The sequence below is a fragment of the Erpetoichthys calabaricus genome, chromosome 2 (assembly GCF_900747795.2).
Source record: "Erpetoichthys calabaricus chromosome 2, fErpCal1.3, whole genome shotgun sequence".
Lineage (NCBI taxonomy): Eukaryota > Metazoa > Chordata > Cladistia > Polypteriformes > Polypteridae > Erpetoichthys > Erpetoichthys calabaricus.
In genome coordinates this window covers 210001650-210027862 of record NC_041395.2, presented here as the reverse complement: position 1 = coordinate 210027862, position 26213 = coordinate 210001650, and the positions used below count along the sequence as shown (strand labels likewise).

General features: G+C 36.6%; 1 protein-coding gene across 1 annotated transcript; it reads left to right on the top strand.

The window, feature by feature from the left end:
• Positions 1-1218: 1218 nt before the first annotated feature.
• LOC127526644 (uncharacterized) lies at positions 1219-26213 on the top strand. The gene is made up of 8 exons (XM_051922586.1): positions 1219-1279; positions 9075-9197; positions 10304-10381; positions 13482-13823; positions 24603-24929; positions 25618-25719; positions 25805-25875; positions 26208-26213. The coding sequence occupies exons 1-8, from the start codon at positions 1219-1221 to the stop codon at positions 26211-26213; spliced, it is 1110 nt and encodes a 369-aa protein (XP_051778546.1).

Below are 26213 nucleotides of genomic sequence, written 5' to 3'. Positions count from 1 at the left end.
ATTGCAAAAAAACAGCAAAAATGGCCAACGTAATACAAATAATAATAAATAGAAAAATATTTTAATTCTATATTAAATAATATTTATAAGCAGGCGAGTACATAGCTTATTGACTACACAGACCACAATGACACATGCCTGCATCATCAATGTATCCAATGTTTAACTAAGATATATCTGAATTTTTGGGCAAATAATTGACACCTAGATATTAAATATTGCCAGTTACTAAACTTAAGGATATGTTGTGAGTGGAAAGTAGCACTCCCATCCTGTTTTATATATTGATAAAATTGTGGATTTAGTGTAATTAAGGAAAAGTTAGATATTTCTTAGAAGGATGTGATAATCTTGATGCATCCTTTTAAGAACATTGAAGTGTCTAGTAAATATATTCTGTCATTTGTAGCTGGCTTATAATGTGTTGTGTGCTAATATTCTAGTTGCTTATATTTATATTATGGCAAATAACTAAGGCAAGATGCTTGACATAAAGTACAAACAGAGAAGATTAAAGTGGGCCTCCATTACTGGTCCTGCTGTATTGTGTGAACCTCTGCAATGTTATTCTGTTAGTAGTAACTGTAGCTATATGTGAGTTGCATGGTACCCCACCATAGATAATTCCAATTGAAGCAAGATTATTGATTGGCAGAAGCTGTTTAAATTTTGATAGAGTTTACTTCGCTAATAAACAATAAGAGATGGCAACTGGGAAGTTTAGTTGGGTCTTTGGTAGGCTATTACACAGGTGATGGCTTTGTTCATATATGGTGATATATTTTATCTTATCATTGAAAAACAGAGGTAATAATATACTATATACCAAGAATATTTGTAGAAATTCAAATACTTTACATAACTGACCTGAGGTTAGTAGTGTATCTAACTCATTTGCTTGTTCTTTGGTCAATTTTAGGAGATCTACACTGCTGAAAAAAGAGTCAACATACTGAACATAGCTGCTATAACTGTTATCTCTTCTTTCTATCATGTATTTATTTTTTTCTGCCTTTTTTCCACCAAAGTAGTAATTCTATAAAAAAAATTGTAAGCTATTTGTTTGACTGCTTGTTTGTTTGCCTATTGTGAAAAAACAGCTAATCCACTCTTCATGTAATTTTACATGTGTGTTGCCATTAGTCTAACTTAAAATATATCTGCGTATCTGGAACAAGAGTAGTAATTGAGGGGAGCAACCCTACAACCAGTACCAACATGGAGACTACAATTCCCTTCAAGCAGCAGGAGTGTGATGAGGATGATGGGATCACACACTGTAATCGGCATACATAAAGTTTTCTACTGGCCAAAGTAGAATTGGTTCTAAGACCACCGGTATAGTGTTTTCTTCTCAGCTGATCTGAATAACTGTTTTATTGGCTTACTGAAGTACAGGTTTTCTCTCGGAGTACATCATGTTGTCTTATTGTGAGTTGTGTTTAACCATATTGAATATTCAACACTTATTTGAATCTAGACCCTTTCTGTGAAAAATACAGGTCCAAATGGGTTTATGGTGTTTTCAAACCCTTAAATAACAATGTTATTTTATTTGAACTCCAGAAAAACCCATTTTTAATGAGTTTTGTAGTTGCAAAATTGCATATGCAAAGCAATGTTTGGCACTACCTATTATTTTGTGATGTTATAAGTGAGCTTAGAAAATGGATGGATGGATGGATGGATATTAAACATGGATAGGTGAATATAATACATAACCAAAGGAGCAAGATTTGGGCCACTGGAAAGGGACAATGGTCAAACATGCAGATAGGAGTGTCATTGCACTGTGTACACGTGACAATTACTCTGAAATGAACTGATGACACTACATTTTTTCATCAAAGCAAACATATTTTTAAAAAGTCAATGCTATTGTACACCTGCATACTTTTACTTTGTGCATTTGAGATGAGCTATGATGAAACAGAATGAAACAAGGGGGCTCTGCCCCCTGCTCGCTTCGCTCGCCTACCCCTGGCGTTGGGTATCCTGAAATACATTAGTCGACCCAAGCAGCACATTATTCCTAACTTCACTCCGCAGTAGTGCCACTCACAATATGGCGGTGACGCCTGTGCCTTCACTCCGCAGTAGTGCCACACACAATATGGCGCTGACACCTGTGCCTTCCGTACTTTATGGACCCGTGGGGCCTCCGTAGCCTCTTCCGTTTGAATCTGGGCTGCAGCGCAGAGTCCTCTTTTTTGTGTGGCTGTCGGTAGTCGTTAGCTATGGGCGTGTTGTTGCTTCATTTCTCATTCAAGTCAGTTGAGCTCTTTCGTTTTTGGGCCGTGACTCCTTCGTGCGCGGTGGATACAACTTCGCGTGCGGTTTATGAGATGCGCGCTGTACGCGCCTGCGCAGTATGTCTCATGGTCCCATTGCCGTGTACCTGCGTCCATGCCATCCGGTTTACCATTCTCGGTTAGTAATATGGATAATAATGTTTTATAGGGCGGCACGGTGGCGCAGTGGGTAGCGCTGCTGCCTCGCAGTTGGGAGATCTTGGGACCTGGGTTTGATTCCCGGGTCCTCCCTGCGTGGAGTTTGCATGTTCTCCCCGTGTTTGCGTGGGTTTCCTCCGGGCGCTCCGGTTTCCTCCCACATTCCAAAGACATGCAGGTTAGGTGAATTGGCGATTCTAAATTGGCCCTAGTGTGTGCTTGGTGTGTGGGTGTGTTTGTGTGTGTCCTGCGGTGGGTTGGCACCCTGCCCGGGATTGGTCCCTGCCCTGTGTTGGCTGGGATTGGCTCCAGCAGACCCCCGTGACCCTGTGTTCGGATTCTGCGGGTTGGAAAATGGATGGATGTTTTAGTGCATGCTGAGTCACTGTTCAGAACATGGTAGAAGGAGAACAACTCAATATGTCATTTGTAACTTTTACTGTTTCTCCATGGTAGAAATGCATTCAAATCCATTTTTATGAGGCACTGATAATTTGAGGCATTGATGCCATTATAGTATTGTGATTTGTAACAATTTTTAAATCAACATTGAATTAATTCACTTTGAGTCATCATTAAAACATGATTGCATACTACTACTGCTGCTCTCTCCTGTAATGGTATGGAGACCAACAGTGAAGTCTGTGAATCCCAGAAACTATGCTCCTCACCCCTAGTGTGATGCTTTCTGTGGTACATCCATTAACTTATTCAACAAGCCATGCTGTTTATTAATGTGTGAATAACCATCTATTTGTGAAACCACACTAAACCAAGATATACAAAAAAGTAGCATTCATGGTTCCAAGCAAGGAGTTACGGCAATTATGGAATCTAATCCTACACAAAAAGAACAACTTCTCAACTCATGGGAGCAGGCAAATTGATATTTATCAGGGAGACAGTGTAGATGATGCATGGAACACTAGCATTTCAGCCTGCAATGACAAAAGGATTAACGTTTACAAAATACATGCTGTAGATATTTGCTTTCTTACCTTAACCAATTATGCAAACATAACTGGTAACATGTGGTACTTTGACTAGTTTATAATACATTTTAACAAAGTCTTGAAAATTTACAAAATCTTATACAAATAACAAAACTCCTAGCAATCTTATAAGGATCTGTGAAGACCAAAATGAAATAGAAATTGACTGAGGAAACAAAAAGAGTAAACTGAAAAAAGACAGAAGGTCAAAACTGGGAGCAGTAAAAATGAGATGACAAAACCCAAAACTAGGGGAAAAAATATCTGTCAAAAATGCTGTCAAACAGTTTTGGCCATCTTGCCTGTAAATATAGGCTATGTTGGAGACATCATGTACTGTAGCTACTAGAGTGACAGCTGCAAACAATATGGGCAAAGAATGAAAACATTAACGGGATATGGTGGTGCTCAATATGAAACTCCAAAATAAAATGGTAATGTGGTCATGTCACCATAACAGTGATACAATAAAACAATATACTGTATGTATATCAAAAAACAAGTGAAACTGAATAGTTGTGTTAAAAGATTTTAATTTATGTAAAACTACATCAGAGAATTAGTCACTTTAATAGAATCACAAAAGCAAAAATAATCAGGATAAAAATAATTAAACCCTTTTGTAATTGTAAATGTGTATATAGAATTTGTTAGCTCTGCTAGTCATTCATTTTGGTTATGGATTCCACCCGCCTGTGAAAATAGTATATTTAAATGAATCTGTGAGAATAAATACTTTCTGTTTCTCTGTAAAGAACCACAAATGACTACCTTCAAACAGAAGATAAAATATGATAAGCAATAAGGAATCAAACTGGAGAGTAGCACAGGAATGCAATAAAGCACAAAAGCTTTCAAAAGCTCATAATATCTATTTAAGCTCAGTCTAGTACAGAAGCTAAAAAAATAATAATAAAAAACATCACTCTAAATTTAGAAAGAAAAACAAAAGTTCAGTTAGTCGATCATTTTCTAACCTGCTTAGTCCTAAACAGGGTCATGGGGGCCAATCCCAGCTGGGGTGCAAGGCAGGAACAAACCCTGGAAAGGGTGTCAGCCAATCACAGGGCAAACACACACACACACACACACACACACACACACACACACACACACACTAGGGCCAGTTTATTATCATCAGTCCACCTAAGATGAATGTCTATGTTCTATGGGTGCAAACCCACACAAACACTGGGAGAACATGAAAACTAAATGCAGGGAGGACCTGGGACTCGTACCCAGGTAGCCTTACTACAAGGCAGCAGTGCTACCATTACACCATTCCAGCAAAAGTTCAGAAAGACTAATTGAGAACCTGACTGAATACTACTGAGAAGAAGCAGCAGATATGTGGCGGAAACTTCAGGCTGTGCGGCATGTGTGGTGTAAATCAAGCAGTTCATACCAGAATGGTTAAAGTATGGTGTTTAGAACTGCTATAATTATATATGAAGTAAAAGCCAAAACTTCAAAGACCCTCAGGAAGACCAAAACCACTAATACACTTCTAAATTAAATTTAAGAATGTTAGGTCTAAAGAAGGTAAATTTCTATATAGGAAAAAAGGAAATGGAAAAAATAAACACTAGAAAAACACACACCTCAGCATATGTGGACTGGCAGCATCACATCTTTCATGCTGACTCTCAACACAGGGTAGTCTGCTGAGCTCCACAGACTGAGCTCTGACACTATCATAAAATTTGCGGAGGACCCCACCGTTAAAGGCCTGATCATAGACAAGGATGAGACAGCTTTCAAAGATGTTCAAATGCTGACTCGATAGTGCCAGGACAACAATCTCAGCCTTAATATCAGCAAAACCATTTGGTCAAAGACAATACCGTAGCAAGCAGAAAGCAGACAATATATCCACCTACTCCATGGGGGGTTTTGGGTGTTATTGAAAGGGTGAACAACTGTAAAGTTCTTGGAGTGACCATCACTGATAAACTGAAACAGGCACATTTGCTATTGTGAAGAACAGGAGTTCTTAATGTTTTTAATCTAAGGACACAAATATGAAAATCGATACCATACAAGGACCTAAGAGGAGAATTATTACCATAGTGACAACAGAAGCAGACAAAGAACATAATACTACTGACACTACTACTACTATTATTATTATTATTATAAACAGTGAAAGTTTTTGTTTTGTTTTAAGCATATTTCTCACATGAGTAGATCTTACAAGGAAAAGTGGAAAATAAACATTTTGTTAATGAAACAACAATTATTCTACACAGGGAAGAGATTCCTCAGGTATATTACTTCCAGTGTAAATGCTTACTAAGCTAAATGAGAAAGAAATTCTTGGGGTGCAGATCTGATGATTTTAGAAAGGACAGTATGAATTATCACTTAACTAAGTCACTTGATGAATGTTCCAGATAAGGTAAAAAAGTCAAAAAATAGCTAATCAATACAGTTTATTGACCATGTCTTAAAAGGCATATTTGTTCAAACAACATTTTTCAAATGAGTGCCACCATTACATTATACAGTATTTCATAGTTCAGCATTTCCAGGTTTTCATTTAACAATTCGATTAACTGAGTTAAAAAAAAAGGTAAATTATTTCTAAAACCTGTATGTACTATTTGTAATTTATGCGGGAGATAAGAATAAACCTTGACGAATAAATTATTGACCTGTCCCCTTATAAATGTTTAATGCCGCCAAATGACATAGTGCTCAATCGCTACACCATGCCTCGACGTTTTGATATTTTCTGTAGTTCTTAAGTTTCTCAATGTCCCGAATGTTTCCTTCACACTACCAGTAGAATAACATTTATCCAAGCACTTTAGAATAGTATGATGAAATGGCATTCATCTTTACAGGGCCACATTAAATTTAACGCAGACTCTTCCTTACACCACTGCCACAGATTTTGAATCAATGGACACCTGAACAGCGAGGACACAATGAAGCATTGCCCATAACCACTGAAACTGCTTTTTAGTACACAACATATACAGTATGCCTCAATCGTATTCACTCGCCATTCGTAACACTCCGAAAATCATTTAATTCCTGTATCATTTCATTTCGACATTTCAAACTAGCACCACAGATTTTTCACTTTACAATATTATCTGCCATTCCCTCTTCTCGTCACCTTTCTTATTGGTATTTTTTCTTGTCAATGATCACAGTTTGATTCTTTCACCTGTTGTGACAGGGAAAATCGTGTCGTGAGGAATATTTTTTGTATACTTTCATGCCATAGAAACAAAGCTTTCTTTGATGACTTAAGTGCTTTGCTTTGTAGCTAAATAGAGGGCAGTATATAAGTCGCACTTGGGCAGACTGGGCTAATTTGACTACACAGCCATGTGGTGACCCATCACAAACATGTCTGCCACCCTTAGCGTAAGAAAGACTGGTCTAGAAGGCTTAGCAGTGCCTATAATCTTGAAATGTATTGACCTCTAGAGCCACAGCAACATATGTCACCGCAGGTCTATGACAGCAATTTCAGGACAGAAGTGACATCACTACATTTCTAGCGCACCACTTTGGTAATAAACATTTATAGGTTGTCACAAATCTAATTGATTGAGATGCTGACCACACCAAACCTTAACCTTAACAAAACTAACCCTTAGCATTAACTAACCCCTAACCTTAGCCATTTATCCTACACACTAACCACACTAACCCCTAACCTTAACTTCCATCCTATAATTGCTGGTCTAAAAGCAAGCAGATATTGCCACAGGCCGGCCTAAAGTGGTTGTGGCATATCATTTTTGACTTCAGCCGATCATATATTAAATTTGTGTTGCAGCAATACCCTTCTCTCTAGAACTGCAGGCGTAGACCTTTAGTGACGTATGGCACTCTGGCTCTGCAGTTGGATATTTTTGGCAGATGTCTGAGTAATGTGTAGATTTCTCCTGGTGCACTGTAGAGTCCACCCTCACTCTTGTTGGCTCACATTTTGCTCAGCTCAAGATGGTAAAACACGGCAGCAGAGAACATTGCCCACTCCTAGCTACCTTCTGTTTAGGAGATGTACAACACACTGTCTTAGGAAGGGCAAACAGTATTAATAAGGAACTCAACCATTGTGCACAGTCACTTTCCCCACTCCGTCCTTCTGCCAAACAGCAGAGGATCATTGGCAGTTGCACCAATTACACTCTTAAAATAACGGTTCTTTAATGGCACTTTATGGTTCTTTACTGTATGGTGTGGTTCCTCATAGACCCCTTAATTTACTACAAAGGACCCCTTCATTGTGGTAACAGTTCTTTGCAACTGAAGTTGGTTCTTTGGGCTTTGAACAGGTTCTTAATAAGTGAACAAAACAGAAATATTTAATGTCTAGTAGGACAGTAACAGATCAAGAAAACCAAAATTTAGCCTGTGTTATTGTTTGCAGCAAGAATCCTTTAAAATCAGCAACCCAATGGTATTTAAGAAATCTGTTTTCAAATTTGTGCTGATGGTTATTTATGGAGCCTATTAGGAATCAAAATAAATCAGGGTTCCTTCTGGAACTTTTATGTTGTTTGGCCATTTGGGAACCAAAAATGGTTCCCCCTTGGCATTGCTCTGAAGAGCCACTTTGGCACCTTTATTTTTAAGAGTGTAGATTGAGGTATAGTTTCTATCAACAGGTTGTAAGGTTACTGAACAGTCAATCATAATAACAAATATTGTAAAAAAAGCAAACACTGTGTGCAGTGATACATATAGTAGTATTATATTACAAGGGACATTCAAAACGTTTCTGCACTTTTATATTTTTGTTGGAAACAGTGAAGGTGGGAAGAGTAGCAATTGGGCATTAAAAAGGAAAATTGCATCACAAACAAAGGTGACTATGTAAAAAGGTGATGTAGTTTGTTTTTGAAATTCTTAATAAATTGAGTTAAAAAAGGTGCGGAAACTTTTTGAACATCCCTCGTATATTATATTATATTATATTATATTATATTATATTATATTATATTATATTATAGTAAAGCCAATATTTGCATACATAAAATGTATAGATGTCCAGCCAGGTGCTGAAAAAATGGTAAGCCACAAGCATACATGTGGTGTGGCTTCCACAAGACAATGACAACCAACCTGTGAACATATACAGTACCTGTTGTGCCCATAATGAACAATTATTAATTTCTTCCATGCCATAGCAATATTTTGTAACAAAAAATAATAATGTATGTGCAGTCCTCAGTATTTGTGCATCCTTTTTAATTCCATGACAATAAATCTTCCGATAGAGGTCACTTGGAAAGTCTCTGGACTTCAAATCCCAAGGCAGAACTGATAAGTTCATGCTGCACATGTGCACACCTAAGCAAAGATCTGAACAAAACACTGAAAGGTCAAAGGGTCTGCTAAAGCCACTCAGAAGAAGCCTAATGACACCAGGCATACACACAAAAAAATGTACTCCAAAAAGAAATGTTGTTCTAGATAAGAAATTGCATTGAGCATATCATGGAAATTAGAAAAATGTTAATATGACAACTAATTTGAATTTTGTTATAAACTTTTTAACAATATTTTATATTATTGGGGTTTTACTACTTATATTATTTTTGCTAGTTATGGAAATTAACATAATTGCATATTACTTAAGCCTTCCTGTTTCCTTGGTTCCCTGCAGTGGTCTTTAGCATTGTAGTTGTTTTGGTCAATGTACCCTACTCTACTTGTAATGGACCTCAGAATCAGAGCAGATGTCATATTCCTATAATTATTTACACTAGCTGGTGTGCTGTTGTAGGAGGTACATGGAGAATCACTACATGGAGAAAAGATTTACACCTGCCACTTACTGATCTAACACCCAAAACATTTGCTTTTTTGCTGGAATTCTTTCACTTTCCATAACACTTGGCCTCTCTGAAAACATTTAAATGTTTCATTTTAGGTCTCTAAGCTTACTTTTAAGGTGGGCTGGCACCCTGTCCAGGGACTGTTCCTACCTTTCTGATACTTGCTGTGAGAGGCTCCCTGACCCTCTTCTGGAGTTTGGAAGATGTAAGGATGGATTTCCTTACTTTCTCATGACACTATGAAAGTGATGCCACTGTCAGACATGACTTTTACTACATTTGCTGTACTGTAAGTGCAAAAACATGCCACTAGGTTTTTACAAAATTCATAGAAAATAGACAAACATAGTAACAATATATATGTATATATATAATATATGAATTTCTGAGGTATGAATGTGTAAATTAATTAGAGTAACAAAAGTTGAATTCTTTACTTTTTAATTGACTTTTACAGAATACAGATTGTCACCTATGTCAATGAACAAAAAACAATTTTGTTAAAGAAATTAGTTGTTGAAATACTTTTTTTTTATTCCGTTCTGCACATCGCAAAAGAATCACACCTCGATCAATAAGGATGTGAGCAACACTCTCCATTTGAATTATATTATTTTGGTTAACTATTTATGCATCCCTGGCTAAGGCTTGTTTATCAAATCAGTTGAAATTTAAACAATAGTAAGGATATTTTACAATTAGAATGCTCACCTCCAAATAGTAGGGCATAGCGCTTATCACCATCACCAAAGAACAGAACAATAGACTTTACTTGTAGCTGTATAGTCACTCGTAAAGTATAAACACATGGGGATGGCACCACAGTGCTGTACAACTGAAATACCTGAGCATTCGAGTTAGACTCCATGGCACTGGCCTAGGGGTACCCCGGTCTGCGACATTGGAGCGTCTGTAGTTTTACCGGACACTGTAATAAACGCCCACTAGGTTAAAACAAATTGCACAGCCGTATGAGAACTGTTTAGAGTACCATAAGCAACACGACAGAGGCATCCAATTGAAGTTAACTTTTCTGATTGTTTTACGTTTCTATTAGAATTAATGCTACTTCCAGCATTTAACGCCGTTGGCTCGGCTTTTTCAACAATGTTATTTTTGATTTTAATGGCACAAGGTAAGTGTTGCTCTTTTGCTTTAGTAAACACAGCTGTGTGATCAATACGTTGTTATTAGTGCTATTCTTCTTATTATTCGCCATACCTATGACTGATTGGCAGTTATTGTTCACATACTTTGGGCAGTGTCGCAGCACAACAGGCGATATTAGGATCGCGATAGATAGATAGATAGATAGATAGATAGATAGATAGATAGATAGATAGATAGATAGATAGATAGATAGATAGATAGATTTGAGTGGTACACTAACGCGCGAGTGCCTGATCCGATTAAACAGTTAACTGATAAGGATTAAGGAGCGCGCGTCCTTAGACTGTATCCACTGTATGTCGTATAGCATTTTCAGTGACTTGCAATTAGTCCGCAAATTCAGCGCCGCCAATCTAAACTCGTCAGTTCTTGTGCTAGTTTCGAGCCATCGATTAAACATCTTTACTGAAAACAATTAACTGCCTGTAGGAATTCTACCGAATGCGCGTCGGCCAGATGAAAATAGTTACAGTGGATATAGACTTCTCGAAAATAGATCGTGTTATTCATCATATTACTTGTTCCTATACTGTTTTTTTCCAAAATGCCAATATGTATTAAACTGTTTAAAAACGTTTTTTTACGTTTTAAAACTGTAGGCGTAATAGTACAATTCCAACACTTGGTTGATTAGTCAGACTCGGCTCCACGGGGTCTTTTAGTTGGGCTAAACCTCTGCAAATATTATGTTAATCCACCCAATTCTCCAAGGGATTACAGACGCCCCCATGAATATTTTGGTTCGGAGCCGAGGCTGTGACGAGTTGTTGGCTACATTTCGATTTTCATTTGAACGTTCATTGATCGTTGTTTAACGATTTAATGGGAAAAGAAGAAATCGGAGAAGTAATCGTGTATAAGTGAATCAATTCATGGATTATCAAACCCGCTTAATCCGGATCTAGGTCAAGGGGGTTGGAGAATCGCTTGGTAGCATCCGGACTAAAGCAGGAGACATCCCTGGGCTGGATGCTAATTTGTTTATCATTAACTGTGAAAAAAATTTGTGAAAGCTTTCTATTTTTCATTGCGTAATGTATTTGTAACTGAGACTGCAGGGAGAACCGGGACAACCCGTATAATTAAGGAGAAGTGCCTTTAAGAACGGGGATTCGTCTTAAATAAAAGGTTAGTTTGAAAGAAATCCTGCAGGCGCTATATAATCCAGTACCAACACTAATGTGATGTGCGCAGGCAAACGTGTCCTCAAAACTCGAAGGCAGTTCGACGTCTGTGGTTAAGAATGCGAGGTTGTTGTGTTTTAGTGTAATAAAAACTAAAGTCCTTTAACATACATCTTATCATGAGACGTTTATATAGAGCGATTGAATAGGGTGTGTTGTTAAGGATGTTAAAAAGTCAGACCAATGCGAGCGTCTGCGTTGGTGTGTTCTGTGGTGGACTGACTGCCAGTCCCGCGACGGTACGGGTATGCGGATTACAAATGGGAGAAGTTGTTAGAATATGCTGCCTAATTTTCACCGGTTCACCTAGAATTGAGTATATTTACTTATTTACATTGGGAAGGGAAAGTCATACAATGTTTATGCTGTTATATAGCGGACTTTTAAATTAAATATCTTTTGTATTTTGTCTATGTAAGTCCCACACTAGAACCTTTACTAATTATTCTTCTAACCCAATAAATCAGATATAACATTTTCGAGAGGAAAAACCGTAAAAGTTAAAATTTTGTAATTTTTTTAAAGACCCGAGTGCATTTTGTTGCATTTCACATTAGAAAAGTACAAAATGAGAGAGGCATGAAATCTATATTTTTAAATATGTACAAAGACAAACCCATGCATTGAAAAAATAAAACTGTGAAAGTCATAATTTCTTAAATCTTTACATAGCATACACGAAGAAAGAGAGAAAGAAAAGGAAAAAATGGGGTAAAGAAACAGACATAGAGAGAAATTTCCAATGATTGTAGTGCCATTCTCAAAAAACATTATATATACCATTTATATTTGTATGTGTTTAGTAATAAGTACAGGTTATTTTTTTTTATCAGCTTGCCATAAGAACTGAAGCTCAAAATGTTAAGTGCATGGGCTTTGCCTTCACTCATTCAATCAAGTTTTAATACTCAGTGGTGTCTGCTCTTTATTAAATATCAATATTAAATTACATTGTGGAGTAGGGAACAAAATAAGTTAACAGCAAAGCTGAAAAAGAAGAGACCTCTGGATTAGAATATACTTTATGATTTAAATACAACACCAACCTTTCAACATTTTTCTATTTAGAAAATAGAACCACATTTAAAAAAGCTGCAAACCAAAGAAGAAATGTAAATACTGTAGATGTCATAATTTTTAACTTTACCAAAATACCAACTTGATTTGCAGACCGAGTCATACTTGTCAGACTCCCAAGTAAATACAACCTGCTGTGGAGTTTTGAACCAAATTGCCAAAAGTACAAATAGTAAAGGAACAACAAATTAGATTTAAATTCAAATCCAGTTAAGTAGGAATATGCTGGTTGAAAGACTGTAGCCATTACAGCCAGTTTGGATTAACATTTCTGGTTCAGATAGTTACCACTGTGCAAGAAAAAAACCTCATACATAGTGTGAGTCAAGAGAGAATACAAGTGTGCCAGATAACAGGTATAGAGAAGAGTTATAAATGTATCATTAGAAAACACCTCACACAAGACTATGGGCATGTCCAGAGGTGATTCGTGCCTTAAGTCAGTTTCTCCTCAGACTTTATGTGACCTTGTACTAGATAAAGTGGGTTAAGGAAATGGATAATCTCAACAAACTTCAGCCAGGGTATTCTTTGTATGGAGTTTGCGTGTTGTTCTTAGGTTTCTTGAAATTTCTTCAAGTTAATCTCGCTTTCATTCAGAAGCCCTTTCACTTGCAGGTTAGTCTTCCATCTCTTAACTGGACTAGTGCTGGTATATGCATGATTAGAGGCTAATAAATGCTAGCACTCTGTCCATGACTGGCTTCATGCTCCTGCAACTCAGAATGGGATTATGCAGTCTCCAAAATAGAATGGATAGTTTTATTTGTGTTTAACTAAGGCTTTTTGTTTTCTTCTTCACAGGTACAGTGACCAGGTTGTCAGGGTCCATGCTAGCTGAAGTGAGGGCCAGTGGAGAGAATGTGTCACTGACCTGTACAGTGCAAGTCCCTGAGAATATCACACATTCATTCTCCCCTATCAGCTGGTATCGACGAGAACCCGACAGAAGCATTCACTATGTAGCACATTTTGGCTCAGTTCCCATCCCTTATGTCAGGTATTCCAGTAGAGTAAATCCAAAAGATGGGATTTTCAATTTTACCATTTCCAACCTTCAGAGAGTGGACACTGGGATATACTTCTGCATTAGGAGATCAGCATTTAATTTATTTCCTGGTTCCAATTCCAGATTAATTGTGACAGGTATGCTTATACTATATATTTTTAGCCACTAAGCAACTGATCTGATGGAAAGTCATTTTAAATGATGTAGGGTGACCACTTACTGAACAACAAGATGAATTTTCTGTTCGGCATATGGCATGTAACATGTAAAAATAAGTGATACAAAAGAACATTTTTAGTGCTGTTACAGATACCTCATGCATTCAATGTCTTCAGTGTGAATCCTGGAATCTTGCTGGTGATTTAGTAAAGCTAGTAAGTTCTTGACTGTGTCGCTGAGTTTTCCTCGCACATAGAAAATATGCGTGTGGTGCTGTGTGGGTTTCTCTCTTCTACAGATATTAAATATGGAACTTCACGTTGTTTAATACTATCGTGGCGATGTATCTTTTTGTCATTGGGTGTCCTTTCACAACTTTTATTGAAATTCTGTTTCCATACTTGATTAGACAATAAATGTTGTAAATGTCTTTGCTTTGCTTAGTGATTAGAACCTTTAGAAACTAGAGACATGGTAGAGGTTGTAGCATACAAAGGGGAGTTAAAATTAGTTTAATGCACTGTTTATCCAAATGAATTAATTTCTGTGACTTATTCTTTTTGTTCATGTGCATGTTCTCCAGTACTTCATTGTAACAAATATATCAGCGTGGTAGCTTGTAAGGTGAGGCTTCAGGGACTTGTTTTTAAGGACCAGACAAGTAATTTTATCTAAGTTATGATGTAATGTTGACCTCTAACCTTTTGAACGATCTAAAAAAGTCCTGGACCAACCAGAAATTGTGTGTCCAAAAGGGAGTGAACAGCTTCATGAGTTGAATGGGTTCTTTGTTGAGAAATTCACCGTGGAAAGGTAGTTTGGCCAACAGAATCATTTCAAGGTCACAAGGGTGACTAAATTACAATAGCAACAAAAATCAGTCACAACATAAGTAATAATTTTATACTTGTATTATAACATCTATTAAAATAATCATTTATCCTGTAAACCATTGCAGGTTTTTCCAGGTAAACCCCATTGGTGTTCAGCATAATGAATGCAGCTGCAGAAGGTTAAGATGCTCTCTCTCTCTTTCTCCTTCTCTCTCTCTCTCTCTCTCTCTCTCTCTTTCCCTGCCAGATGAGATTGGTATTTTTCAAGATGAAATTATGGACAGTCATGGTGTATATTCATTTGGCACTTGAAGTTGTGTCTAAAGTGAAGTATTTTTTTTATTACTTTTAAAAATACCTTCTCTCTTCTTGTAGTTTACAATGGAGCTATAGGGTACCCAGGTTTAAAAAGTACTGTATTAATAAAAGCCTTAACATTTAACAAATACACCCACTTTGAAGCAGAACATTTTTTTGATTTATGAAAACATGCCCTCCATGTTTATGAGGTACCCTTGTGATAATGAAAGGAAACTAGAAATAATTATTTTATCACAGATTCTTGGCAATATTTTCATAGGATAAAGATATATTTCTTGCTCATTTGTCTGCTTGCAGCAGCTGCCGAACGCTAGCCCCCCCCCCCCCGCTACCAGGCTATTACATTCTGTTTTATTATTTTACAAAGCCTTTGGAGTGAGATGCATGCTATTTTGCTTATGTTAATACATCTGTGCTGAACTTACTAAACTTCAGCCTCTGTAAACTTGGGTGAATTGGTATTGCTAAAATGGCCCTATGGTGTATGTGTGTGCGTGTGTGTGAGTTCACACTATTACGGACTGGTGGCCTGTCCAGGGAATGTTCCTACCTTGCATCCATCTAATAATTTCAGGGATAGGCCCCATCTATACCCCAGTCCTGAACTGAACTGAACTGAACGTCTGTTCAGTTGTCACTTGATTACATGCTACTGTATGTGCAGTCCTTGAAATAGAAAGAAATAATGGCTGGTACTTTCTGTTTTTGTAGACTGCTTGGTCCTCCTTGCTGTGCACTTCAAATTTTGTGCAATTTTTTAATCAACCGAGTAGGGGTCCTTTTTTTATGTAATAATAACTTTTTAATGTAACATAATAACTTTTTCAGTTATTATTGTCTAGTTGTTTATAGAGCTGAGATGGTAATTCACATTTGTGCATCAACATTCATTGTCAGTAACGACTTTCCAAGGTGAATCTAAACCAGTAGCCCTGAAAAGTTTTCACAGGGAAATACAAACAGTGAAGTAAAACACACAGCCAGTCAGACTTCTCTTAAAATGGCTCACTCTCACAACAATGGTTTGCTTTTTGCCCTTTTTCTTTCTTAAAATGACACAGATGTGCTGATTTACAATATGTGCATAATCTTAAAGTGCAGATCAACACTCAATAAAAGTTTTGGCTAGAAATATATTCAATATTCAGTAAGTTTTAAAGGTTTTTTTAGAATGGTACCCCAGTATCCATAAGCTCCATTATAAAATGCGACAGCAGGCTAGTTATGTTTATAAATTTCTCCTTCACTTTTGAATGGTTTTATGTGGTAAACTAATATATACCATAATTGTGAAGAAATAACTTGAAAAATACAGAATCTATCCTTAATGGACACACTGATGTGCCTGAGAATTGTTATGAGAACTAAAATACCTGGAAATGATAAATGAAAACAAAGATGCTGTCTGAGACAAGCAAGGGGGGATAACAATAAGATGAAACCCTAACAAGTAACCAGAAACCAAATGGAAAGAAGTCACTGGAAAGTTAAAGTCAAAACCAAAATAACAATCCTACGAGTAAGTACTACTCATAAAAAATATGAAGCTGTTTTATCCACTGAGGGATGAAGGAAAATAAGTTTGCTGTCCTATTTATATGACACATCTGGTAACATAATTGCCCGACCTTTGTGATCAGGTGATTTAAAAAAAGAAGATTTTAGTTAAAAATAACTTTGTCAATACTTATTTTATTTAATAATTAATAGCAGGGAACTGATACCTGGTGAATCAAAACCCCAATTAAACCCAGAATACACTTAGACCATTACCATTATCTCCTCCTGATGCTGCCTGAATGTGCAGATGTTTAGAGGGTGGTAGTCAATGGGTGGCTGCAATTCAATAGTCCCAGGGTTGAGCAGGTCAGGACTTGTGATGATTCAGCATGTCTGACAATCAAGGGCCTCAAGTCCTAGGGTGTGGTATAATTTTAAGATAATATTGTTTTTATACTTGTCACTTTTGGTTTGCGTAGGGTCTCGAATTCATTTAATGGAACTTGAGTAGGGTCTCGATTGTATTTAATGGAACATGGTTACGTACTTTCTCCACGGGGTGCCTGACTCTTGGCAGTGATTGTCCAAGACGGAAGACCAGATGGTCATCAAGGGCTGGTTCAATGTAAGATTGGGATATGAGAAAAAGAAAACTTAAAAATTCTGCACTAAATCAATCAGCATTTAATTAGTTGTTTCACTTCCTTTTTCTAGAAATTTCTGGAAACAAAGAACTTTCTTTTTGTTTCTCCGGGCATAATGGTATGGTATAATAATGAAACCAATAAGTAAAACTATGTAATATATAACATATACAAAAAGGAAAACCAAACAACAACAATAACAATAATAATAATATGAGAAACATAAAAAAAATTTCAACACTTTTATATTTTTGTTGTAAACGGTGAAAGCGGGAGGAGTAGAAACTGGGCATTAAAAAGTTGATATGACACTGAGAAAATTGCATTGCAAATGAAGATGACTATGTAGAAAAGTGATGTAATTTGTTTTTGAAATTCTTAATAAATAGAGCTTAAAAAAGTGCGGAAACTTTTTGAACATCCCTCGTAATAATAATAATAATAATAATAATAAAATGTGTTTTATATATGAAAGATGAGTATTTCATAAGGAGATTATGTATGTGGATACAAAGCTTATGAAATACTCAGAGTCCAGTGAATGTTGTTTGAGCTTCAGGGCAGCTGTGTTTGGAGTGATACTTAATGTCTTTAGTTAACTTTTTATTTGCATGGGAAAAATGAGAGCTAATCTTTAATTATTTATTGTGCAAAACCATGTGACAAATCAACTGTAACTTCATATTTCTCCAAAAACATGACCTAGAAATTTATGTGCATGAATGCATATTTCTGTACAAGAAATCAGAAAGGTGAGAAATCACAAGCAATATTTGCAAAAAGGACTGAATGTGACCACAACAGAAGGATTTTAAGAAGGCAGAGTGGACATTAAACATGAACTGCTAAGTAGTAAAAGTCTGATTCTTGATAAGTGACTGAAGCCTGATTCTTGACTCACGCTATTAGATTATCCTGAATTAGCTTATCCTGTTATTTGGAATTGCCCGGTTTTGCTCTGTAAAGAACCTTTTGACTTCTGTAAAAGGCGCTTCATAAAATAAAGTGTGGTTGAATAGCCTTACACCAATTTGGCTATGCAATTCTTCTACGCTCCTAAGCAGATACAAGAAGGATAGGTTTTTCATTTTTTTAAATAAGAATAATATTAACTTGCACATTTTTATTTTAGGACAATTTAGATAAGAGGTAACTTTTAAGTAAATAAACTGTGTAATCATGCATGTAAATATAATATATAGCTCATAAGGGAAACGGCAGCATTATTTCAAGTTCTGTGTATTTAATCAGGAGTTTAGCAAAAGTCTGTGAGAAGCAAAATGCATGCAAAGAACTAATGACTTACATTACACCATACTGTCAGGGGAAGGGAAGAGGCTGCAGAGTCTGACTTCCGACATGACACAGAAAGGACGGGTTTACAAGGGTTTAGAACAATTTAGAAAAGGCATTCATTAGATCTGTTCTTCTCTTGAACCATCAGCTAAGCAAAATGATGGGAATAACAATATTCTTGAACAGAGTTTTAATTCTGGGATGCAAACCAAGAAGAACTCCAGAAAAATATGCAAATGTGAAGCAGATATTAAGAAGAAGTGTATTTATCTATTAGAATATACTGTATATATTCTAATAGGCTTGCAAGAAGATTTGAAATAGGGGCTTTTTGGAACTTTGATTTTTACCTTGTATCTCGTAATTAGCTTATGATACTTCTGGTCCACAGCTAGCAAAGTCAACGGAAATTCTCAGTCTTCCTATTTTTTGATGACACCAGGAATAAGAGAAATCACCTCTGTTGAATTGACACAGATGCTTCACAGCCTTCCAGAGCAGCAAAAGTTATACAGCTTTTGAGAGAGGCAAACAACACACAGCTTTTAACATGAGAATACAGCATTGGTATGAGAGAGGTTGATGCAGTTCTAAAGCTACACCAAAACATTACACAGTCTGTGGATGGTACTATACCACCTACTAAATGAAAATGTACTTCAATGGAGGAGAGGAAGGCTGCACCATGGCAGCATATAAAAATAAAAAGAACGGACTCTTTAAATTACATGAACAGCTTTCTCATGGTTAAACTGAAACAAAGCCTGCTGTATAGACATTGACTGGAATTGTTCAGGTCATATGTTTTCTTCTGCTTTTGATTCCTTGTATTTGATGCCAGGTTTCTTTGCAAATAGCCATAAGTAATGGTTAAATTAGAATATTATCTCACTGAAGCTTGCCTTGTTTGTTGATATCATATATCAGTAATGAAGGTAATAGTGATATCAGTTTGTTGATATGATATCATCAGTGATGAAGGTAATTAGTGAGTTGTGCTTGTTTATCCATCCATCCATTTTCCAACCCGCTGAATCCAAACACAGGGTCACGGGGGTCTGCTGGAGCCAATCCCAGCCAACACAGGGCACAAGGCAGGAAACAATCCTGGGCAGGGTGCCAACCCACCACAGTGTGCTTGTTTATGTGATTTGTTATTTGTTTAGTTCTTTTGAAGGTCTATTATAAAGGTAACCTGGCAGGAGAACCTTCTGGCTTCTGTTAGAGTAATTGTGCAGCCTTTTCTGCTGTAATGATGAGAGAGCCGAAAGGATATACAGTAGACATCCCCACACACTTGCTAAGGTAGCCACCCTCAGCCATATTGGTAATGTTTTTGATTTGTACAGGCCTTTCATAGGTAAAATCCTGGGGGCAGAGCACCACACTCATAATTCCCAGCAGACAGCAGCTCTTGAAGCAGCTCTTAGCCTTGTTATTGTAGTTTGAAAATGTAGCTCTTTCCTGGTAAGTGAGTTGGGTGTCCTAGCAGGAGTGCATTTTGTGAGCAGAGTAACTTCTGGTCCTTGCTAAAGTATTGAAGCTGAGGTATCAAGTGTTGGCCACCAAAAGTTCAGATGAGAATGAATGATGAATAAATATTAAAGAAATAAGCATTGCAGAATGGACATGTAAATCAAGATGAATAATGTAGGCATATCCTGTATTAACTTGTCCACCAATATAATAAAAACCTTAGAGGTTAATGCATCATTTGTTAAATTTTTTACAAGATAAATCAAAGGATCATGACACAGGTGAGTCTATGGAGGCCATTAGTCATTGATTAGAGTTATGTCTTTTATTGAACTTGTTTCCTTTTGTTAAATTACTTGTTTCTCAATTTAAGGACTTGGAATGAGGTTTAAGTTCTAATGTTCCTAATCAAGAGTTAGGTGAGTAGATATTGTCCCAGATGGATGGGGACCCTACCCAGCCGGGACGCCTGGATGGTCCCCGTGACAGACAATACCTCCCCTGGGCCACGAGGGGGCAGCCGCCCGGGTCTGCTTATGGGCCACTGGACTGAAGCTGGGACACTCATCCCTACCGGAGGACGTGGCCACTCACCAGGGGGCGCCCAGACAGTTGTGAAGTCCTGGATGGCAGCACTTCCGCCACACCAGGAAGTGCTGCTGGAAGAATTCCCAGGGGCACCCGGAGTGCTTCAGAGGGCTCTCTAGACAATTCCGCCACACCAGGAAGTGTCGTCAAGGGGAGCACCTGGAGCTCATCCGGGTCAGTATATAAGGGACTGCCTCCCTCCAGAAGCAGAGCCAGAGTTGGGAGGAAGGAGACAAAGCTTGTGAGGAGGGGAGAGGCAGTGAGAAAGAGAAAGAAGAAGAGAAAGAGAAAGAAGAAAGAGTTGGTGGAGGAAGGCATTGTGGTGTGAAAAGAAAATAAAAGAAGTGTTTTGGACATTCTGGTGTCTGCCTCTCTGTGTCCGGGGGTATGCTTTCCACAATATTGACAAGCCATGCTTAGCTGAATGGACTGATCTTGTCATAATTGTAATGATCTAGTAATAATCTAGTAGTTTAGTGCTTTTTTTTCCAAGGACATTTAATGAACACTAGTTTTATTTAAGAATGTTTGGTCAAAAGTTTCTGATATGTCTACTATGGATGCACTTTAAAGTACAGTAATGATGATTTTTAATTCTAACATAATGGACCCAGGTAAAAATAATGTAATTGTAGAGAAGCCATGCTTTTATTGTTAACTTTTATGTAAGCCTGTTTAGTGTGCTCTCTCTTTCAGATAAGTGATAAAATAACACCAAAATATTAATGAGCCAGAGCAAAAAGTCAAATGCTCATTTATAGAATAATATCTTTCAGCATTAATACAGACCACTGTTAGGTTTTAAATTCTACATTTTCAGAATGAGTACTTAAACAGGAAAATATGATAGCTGATGAAGCAGGAGATACGTTGCAACCAAAAATTTTTAAGGCCTCATTCATACTTCTGTGTTTCCTGCATACTTTCTGTTAAAAGGAAATAGTGTGCAGCACACCAGAAATATCTGTTATATTTTGTGGTGCACCTTCATATCACTGCAGAGGAGCACTGCACATTGTTAGAAAAATCGTGAAAATGTACAATACAGGAAAGCTGGGCCTTGTAATTCCCTAGCAACCACTCTTTCTTGTTTCCTGCTTCCTGCAGATGAGGCTGAGCACATACATGTTCTAGGTGGTGTGGGGTAATATGCTCAATATTGTCTCTGTCTCTGACACAATGTAGGTTTGCAATCACCATGACTGCCATTTGCCATAATTAGCAAAGCTGACATTGCCATACCAGAACTCCATAACACATTTCACATGATTCAACAAAATGTCTGCATGGAGCGGAAATGTCTCCAAGGGTTTTTTTGTGTGTTTAGACATGTTAAAACATGCAACAAAGAGCAAACGGAAAATATATGTGTTAACATACGTCTTTCCATGTGTATAGTTGTTTACTGCACAGCTAAAACTGCACTGCATCCTCTATGTACTGAATTCTGTAAGCCTGTTGTTGATGCTGACAGATGTTACTGATGATCTGGTTCTGTGTTTTACAAGGTCACACTTGATTTATCTCATGTTTTCATTCTTCATAGAATAAAGGCCATAGTTAAAGTTACAGAAATTACAATGTGAAACATGAAAGCATTCTTGAAAGCAAACTTTTCATTAATGTTCAAATGGATAAAACAGGTTTACATTTTTCAATATTAAGTAAAAAATAACTTTTTGTGTAATTATAGATTATTAAATAGTGAATTTTTTAAGTACTGGTAATACTTGCTTTTTTATGTAATTATAATATTTTTAACCAAACAAAACTGGCAAAATAACTGAAATAAAAGCACAGGTACAGGGGAGGCTATATAAATCGTCATCATACCACCTTTTTGAGTTAAATGCAGTCAACCTCAAAGCCTCCAGCTACAAGTAAGACTTTTCATCTCATGAAGTTAAGAAAAATTTTTTCATTATCTGTTATTAGTTGCCTTTTTTTCTAAACGTACCAAATTACTGGTGCATTGCACCGAATTACTGTGTTTTTAATATTTAGGTTAAAGAGTTGTATTTAGAGAGGTTTCAATTAAGTGGAAACAAAATCCTGACAGTAGTAGTTCTGCTCTAAGTTTTGTTCTTTATTCGCGTTGCATAATGTGGATGGATTCCCAGTGTGTATTTGTAGCAGTTCTGTCTACTAAATTGTTCTTTGTCCTCTTCCTCCTCTCTCCTTTACCTATCACTACTAAAATGTGTCTCTTGACCTGAAAATATAATGTTCGGCCATACTATCGTAAAATGTATAGGAAATAACATCCCTTTTAAGATTTAGAAAATAAGAAAACAATGTTTAATAATGCTTTAAGGTTAATAAGGTTCTTTAAAAAGTCCTTGTAAATAGGAACTTCGTTTGTGAGCATTATTCACTTAATGATGTTCATGCAAAACAATTCTTTGGTCAATATGTAATTTTTTAAACCATTATTGGTTAAAATAGTCAACGTGTGGGAGAGTGTGTTCGTATATAATTGTGATCTGAAGTGATGAGGTGGTAACCCATCTCATTGCTACAAGCCATAAGTTCAGTGATGCCAATATAAGACTTAACCCTCAGCAATCCATGATTGGGTGTTATAGTTCAACATATTTCAGATGTGCCATGATTAAACTATAAATTGTCCACAATCTTGCCTGCAAGTGTCCACAAGGCAGGATCAAACCTGTGAGTGGTGTTATCAAGCACCCACATTACTAGGTCATATGTTTTGGGAATATTTCACACTAAAACTGCTAGGGCAAAATTATATTATATATAAAAGTACTGTATATCTGTCTGAAAGCCTTGGATTTAATAGCACTCCTAAAACTTTATACAAAATATTTAGAGCAATACCAGATGGGATAAAACACGTAACATTGTGTTACCATTAAAACTCTGCTTGCACAGTAACTCGTTTTGCTAAGATGGAAAGTAATGGTTTATATTGTTATCTGAAAATGGAAAAAATCAAATTCTGTCTACATGGATTAGTTCAGAAAATTCTTTTAAATTTGGCAAGGATTCATAAAGGTAATCGTGAAGTGAGTAGGCTGGGCCTGTGCCAAATCTTTTTATGTCATTGGCTGTTATATCCTATATGAAGTGTCAGTTTAGATGGGGATCTCTTGTTGTACAGGTCTGTGAGGCACCTGGTGGTTGAGGGCTGTGCTTCATGGATTGTCTTTGGAACATATTTTTGTACTTGCCATTTTTTTTCCCATTGGATTGTATTTTGTTTTTGTGTTTTTTCGTATCATGGATGATTGACCATGTTATGTAAAATCAAAAACTTATATATGCTTCACATTTTTTATTTTTTTTCTTGTAAAATAAATTAAAATGCAAGCATGATTCAAGTAAGGCTCATGTTTGACAAGCAATGCTTGCTATACATGGCACCTCAGAATGGTGACTTTTTGCCAATTTTTAAGTATTGCACAAAATAATTAAACTGTATCCTGTATGTGTGAAAATAAATTAATTTAAACTTGAACTTGATTTTATCTAAGTCAATTCAATACTTAATTAGTTGGTATCTGCTCAATGTCTGCCACAGAAAATACATATGCATACATCCATCCAGCTATATCCTAACTACAGGGCCAATCCCAGCCAACACAGGGTGCAAGGCAGGAAACAAACCCAAGGCAGGGCACACATACAAACACACACACACTAGGGCCAATTTAGGATCGCCAATGCACCTAACCTGCATGTCTTTGGACTGTGGGAGGAAACCAGAGCACCTGGAGGAAACCCACACAGATACGGGGAGAACACTCAGGGAGGACCTGGGAAGCGAACCCGGGTCTCCTAACTGTGAGGCAGCAGCACTACGATGCACCACCCATAAGCATACATTAACAGCCTAAAATCGGAGCGCTTTTGGTCATTTTTAATTTTGTCCCTTAGTTTCTTCCTTCAGAAACACTACAGATGAAAAGGTAATATGAAGGCATGTGTCCGTTTAATTTCCAGTGAGTGTTTACAGATTTCATTCTAGGTGGCTTTTCTTTATTGCTGTTCGTACTTTTGTGAGTGTTTAAGAAAAAAAAGCTCATATATATATATTTCATCTCACTGTGCAGTGTTTTTTAACTTTTATTTGCAGACCCAGCAGTGAAACCAAGTGCCCAGATAATGACTCCATCTTGGGATGTTGAAGCCACAGTTGAGCAGGACCTCATACCTCTGATTTGTTTGGTGACTGATGCCTTATCTGTGAAAGTCAGATTAGTGTGGACAGCCTCTGGTCAAGAAGTGTTTAATATTTCATTGGATGGTCAAAAATGGATAATGGGAGTAAATGGTAGTTACACATATGTGAGCCAGCTCAGCGTTACAACTAATACATTAATGAAAGTCATCAAATGTGCTTTACTTGACACCAATGGTGATGTGATTGCAGAAGCCACCCTTAAAAATAAGCAAAATACAGGTAAATGGTTTGAAATACTAATGGCTCATAATTTGTTTGTAATTACAATTATAGAATTTTTAAAATAGGTTTTCAAAATGGATAGGTGGATATATTTTGTTTACATTTTATATGATTTTATAATTACATGAGGCTGATATTAATGTCTTCTTGGAAAGTTTGCCTTCACCAGGCACTTTCATTTAATACAACCATCGGATAAAGTATTTTCTTAAAACATTTGATGAAATATTGTTATTGTCATATATGCTGAATAAGGATTTGAATAATGCATGTTTAACATTAGTAAAAACAAGGAAACATATAATCTATATTGAAAAAAAGACTACCAAATATGTTTTAGTACATACAGTATATATTTATGTTTTCTGGCAAATATGGCATTTTGAAGTACTTTTCTGTGTTTTGAAAAAAGAAAAACAGTTGATGTATACTGTGTATTGGGTTGTCATGTCTAAACTTATATCTCCTATTTTTTATATAGCTGTTGAAAATAGTTTTAAAGAAAACACTTAAGAGGAACAGGATACATACAGTATGTTATGATCATAGTCTTCAATATTTACACATGATTGTTATTGTTTTTATAGTTTTTATTTAGGGAAATAAGCAGACATGGGTGAATTGTGTGTGGTTTATGTTTGGAGTTGATCTTGGTGGCAAATCATCTTTCATTTCTGTCTAATAGACTGTCTTCATCAGATGATACTTTATGGGCTACCAGCGGTTTTCTTTGTCTCAATGATGGCTGTAATTCTTACTTGTATTTACAAGAAGTGGAAAAAAAGAGGTAACCTTATCACCATTCTTTGCAAATTTTCCAAACATATTGATCATACCTGTGCTCATCTGACATTGCTAATGCTTCATTTCAGTATGTGAGACTACAAAGTCAGTCTGTAGAGAACAGAAAGGCACACAACTGAGAAGGACTCTGGAGGATGTGGTAATGCAAAAATATTCTTATAGCTAAAATAGTGAGATATTCTCATTTATGGGGTATGGCATCAGTGGGTAAAATACATTAACAAAGTTCTGTTGAGTCAAAGCATTGCTGAAAGGATCCTTATTAAGATTAGTAAAGTAATTACTGTCATGTCTGTTCTAGAATCCTTGCACTTGCTTCCATGTAATTAAAGAACTTTTAAAAAATAATTTTAAGGTGTAGCTTAGATTTAGTGTTCTGTGTCCAATATACCGTGGAAACTTTAACCCATTACAGTATAATCTAGCATTTAAGATCAGATATTAACCCCTCTTACTGTCCTGTTTTTTTAGCCTTAA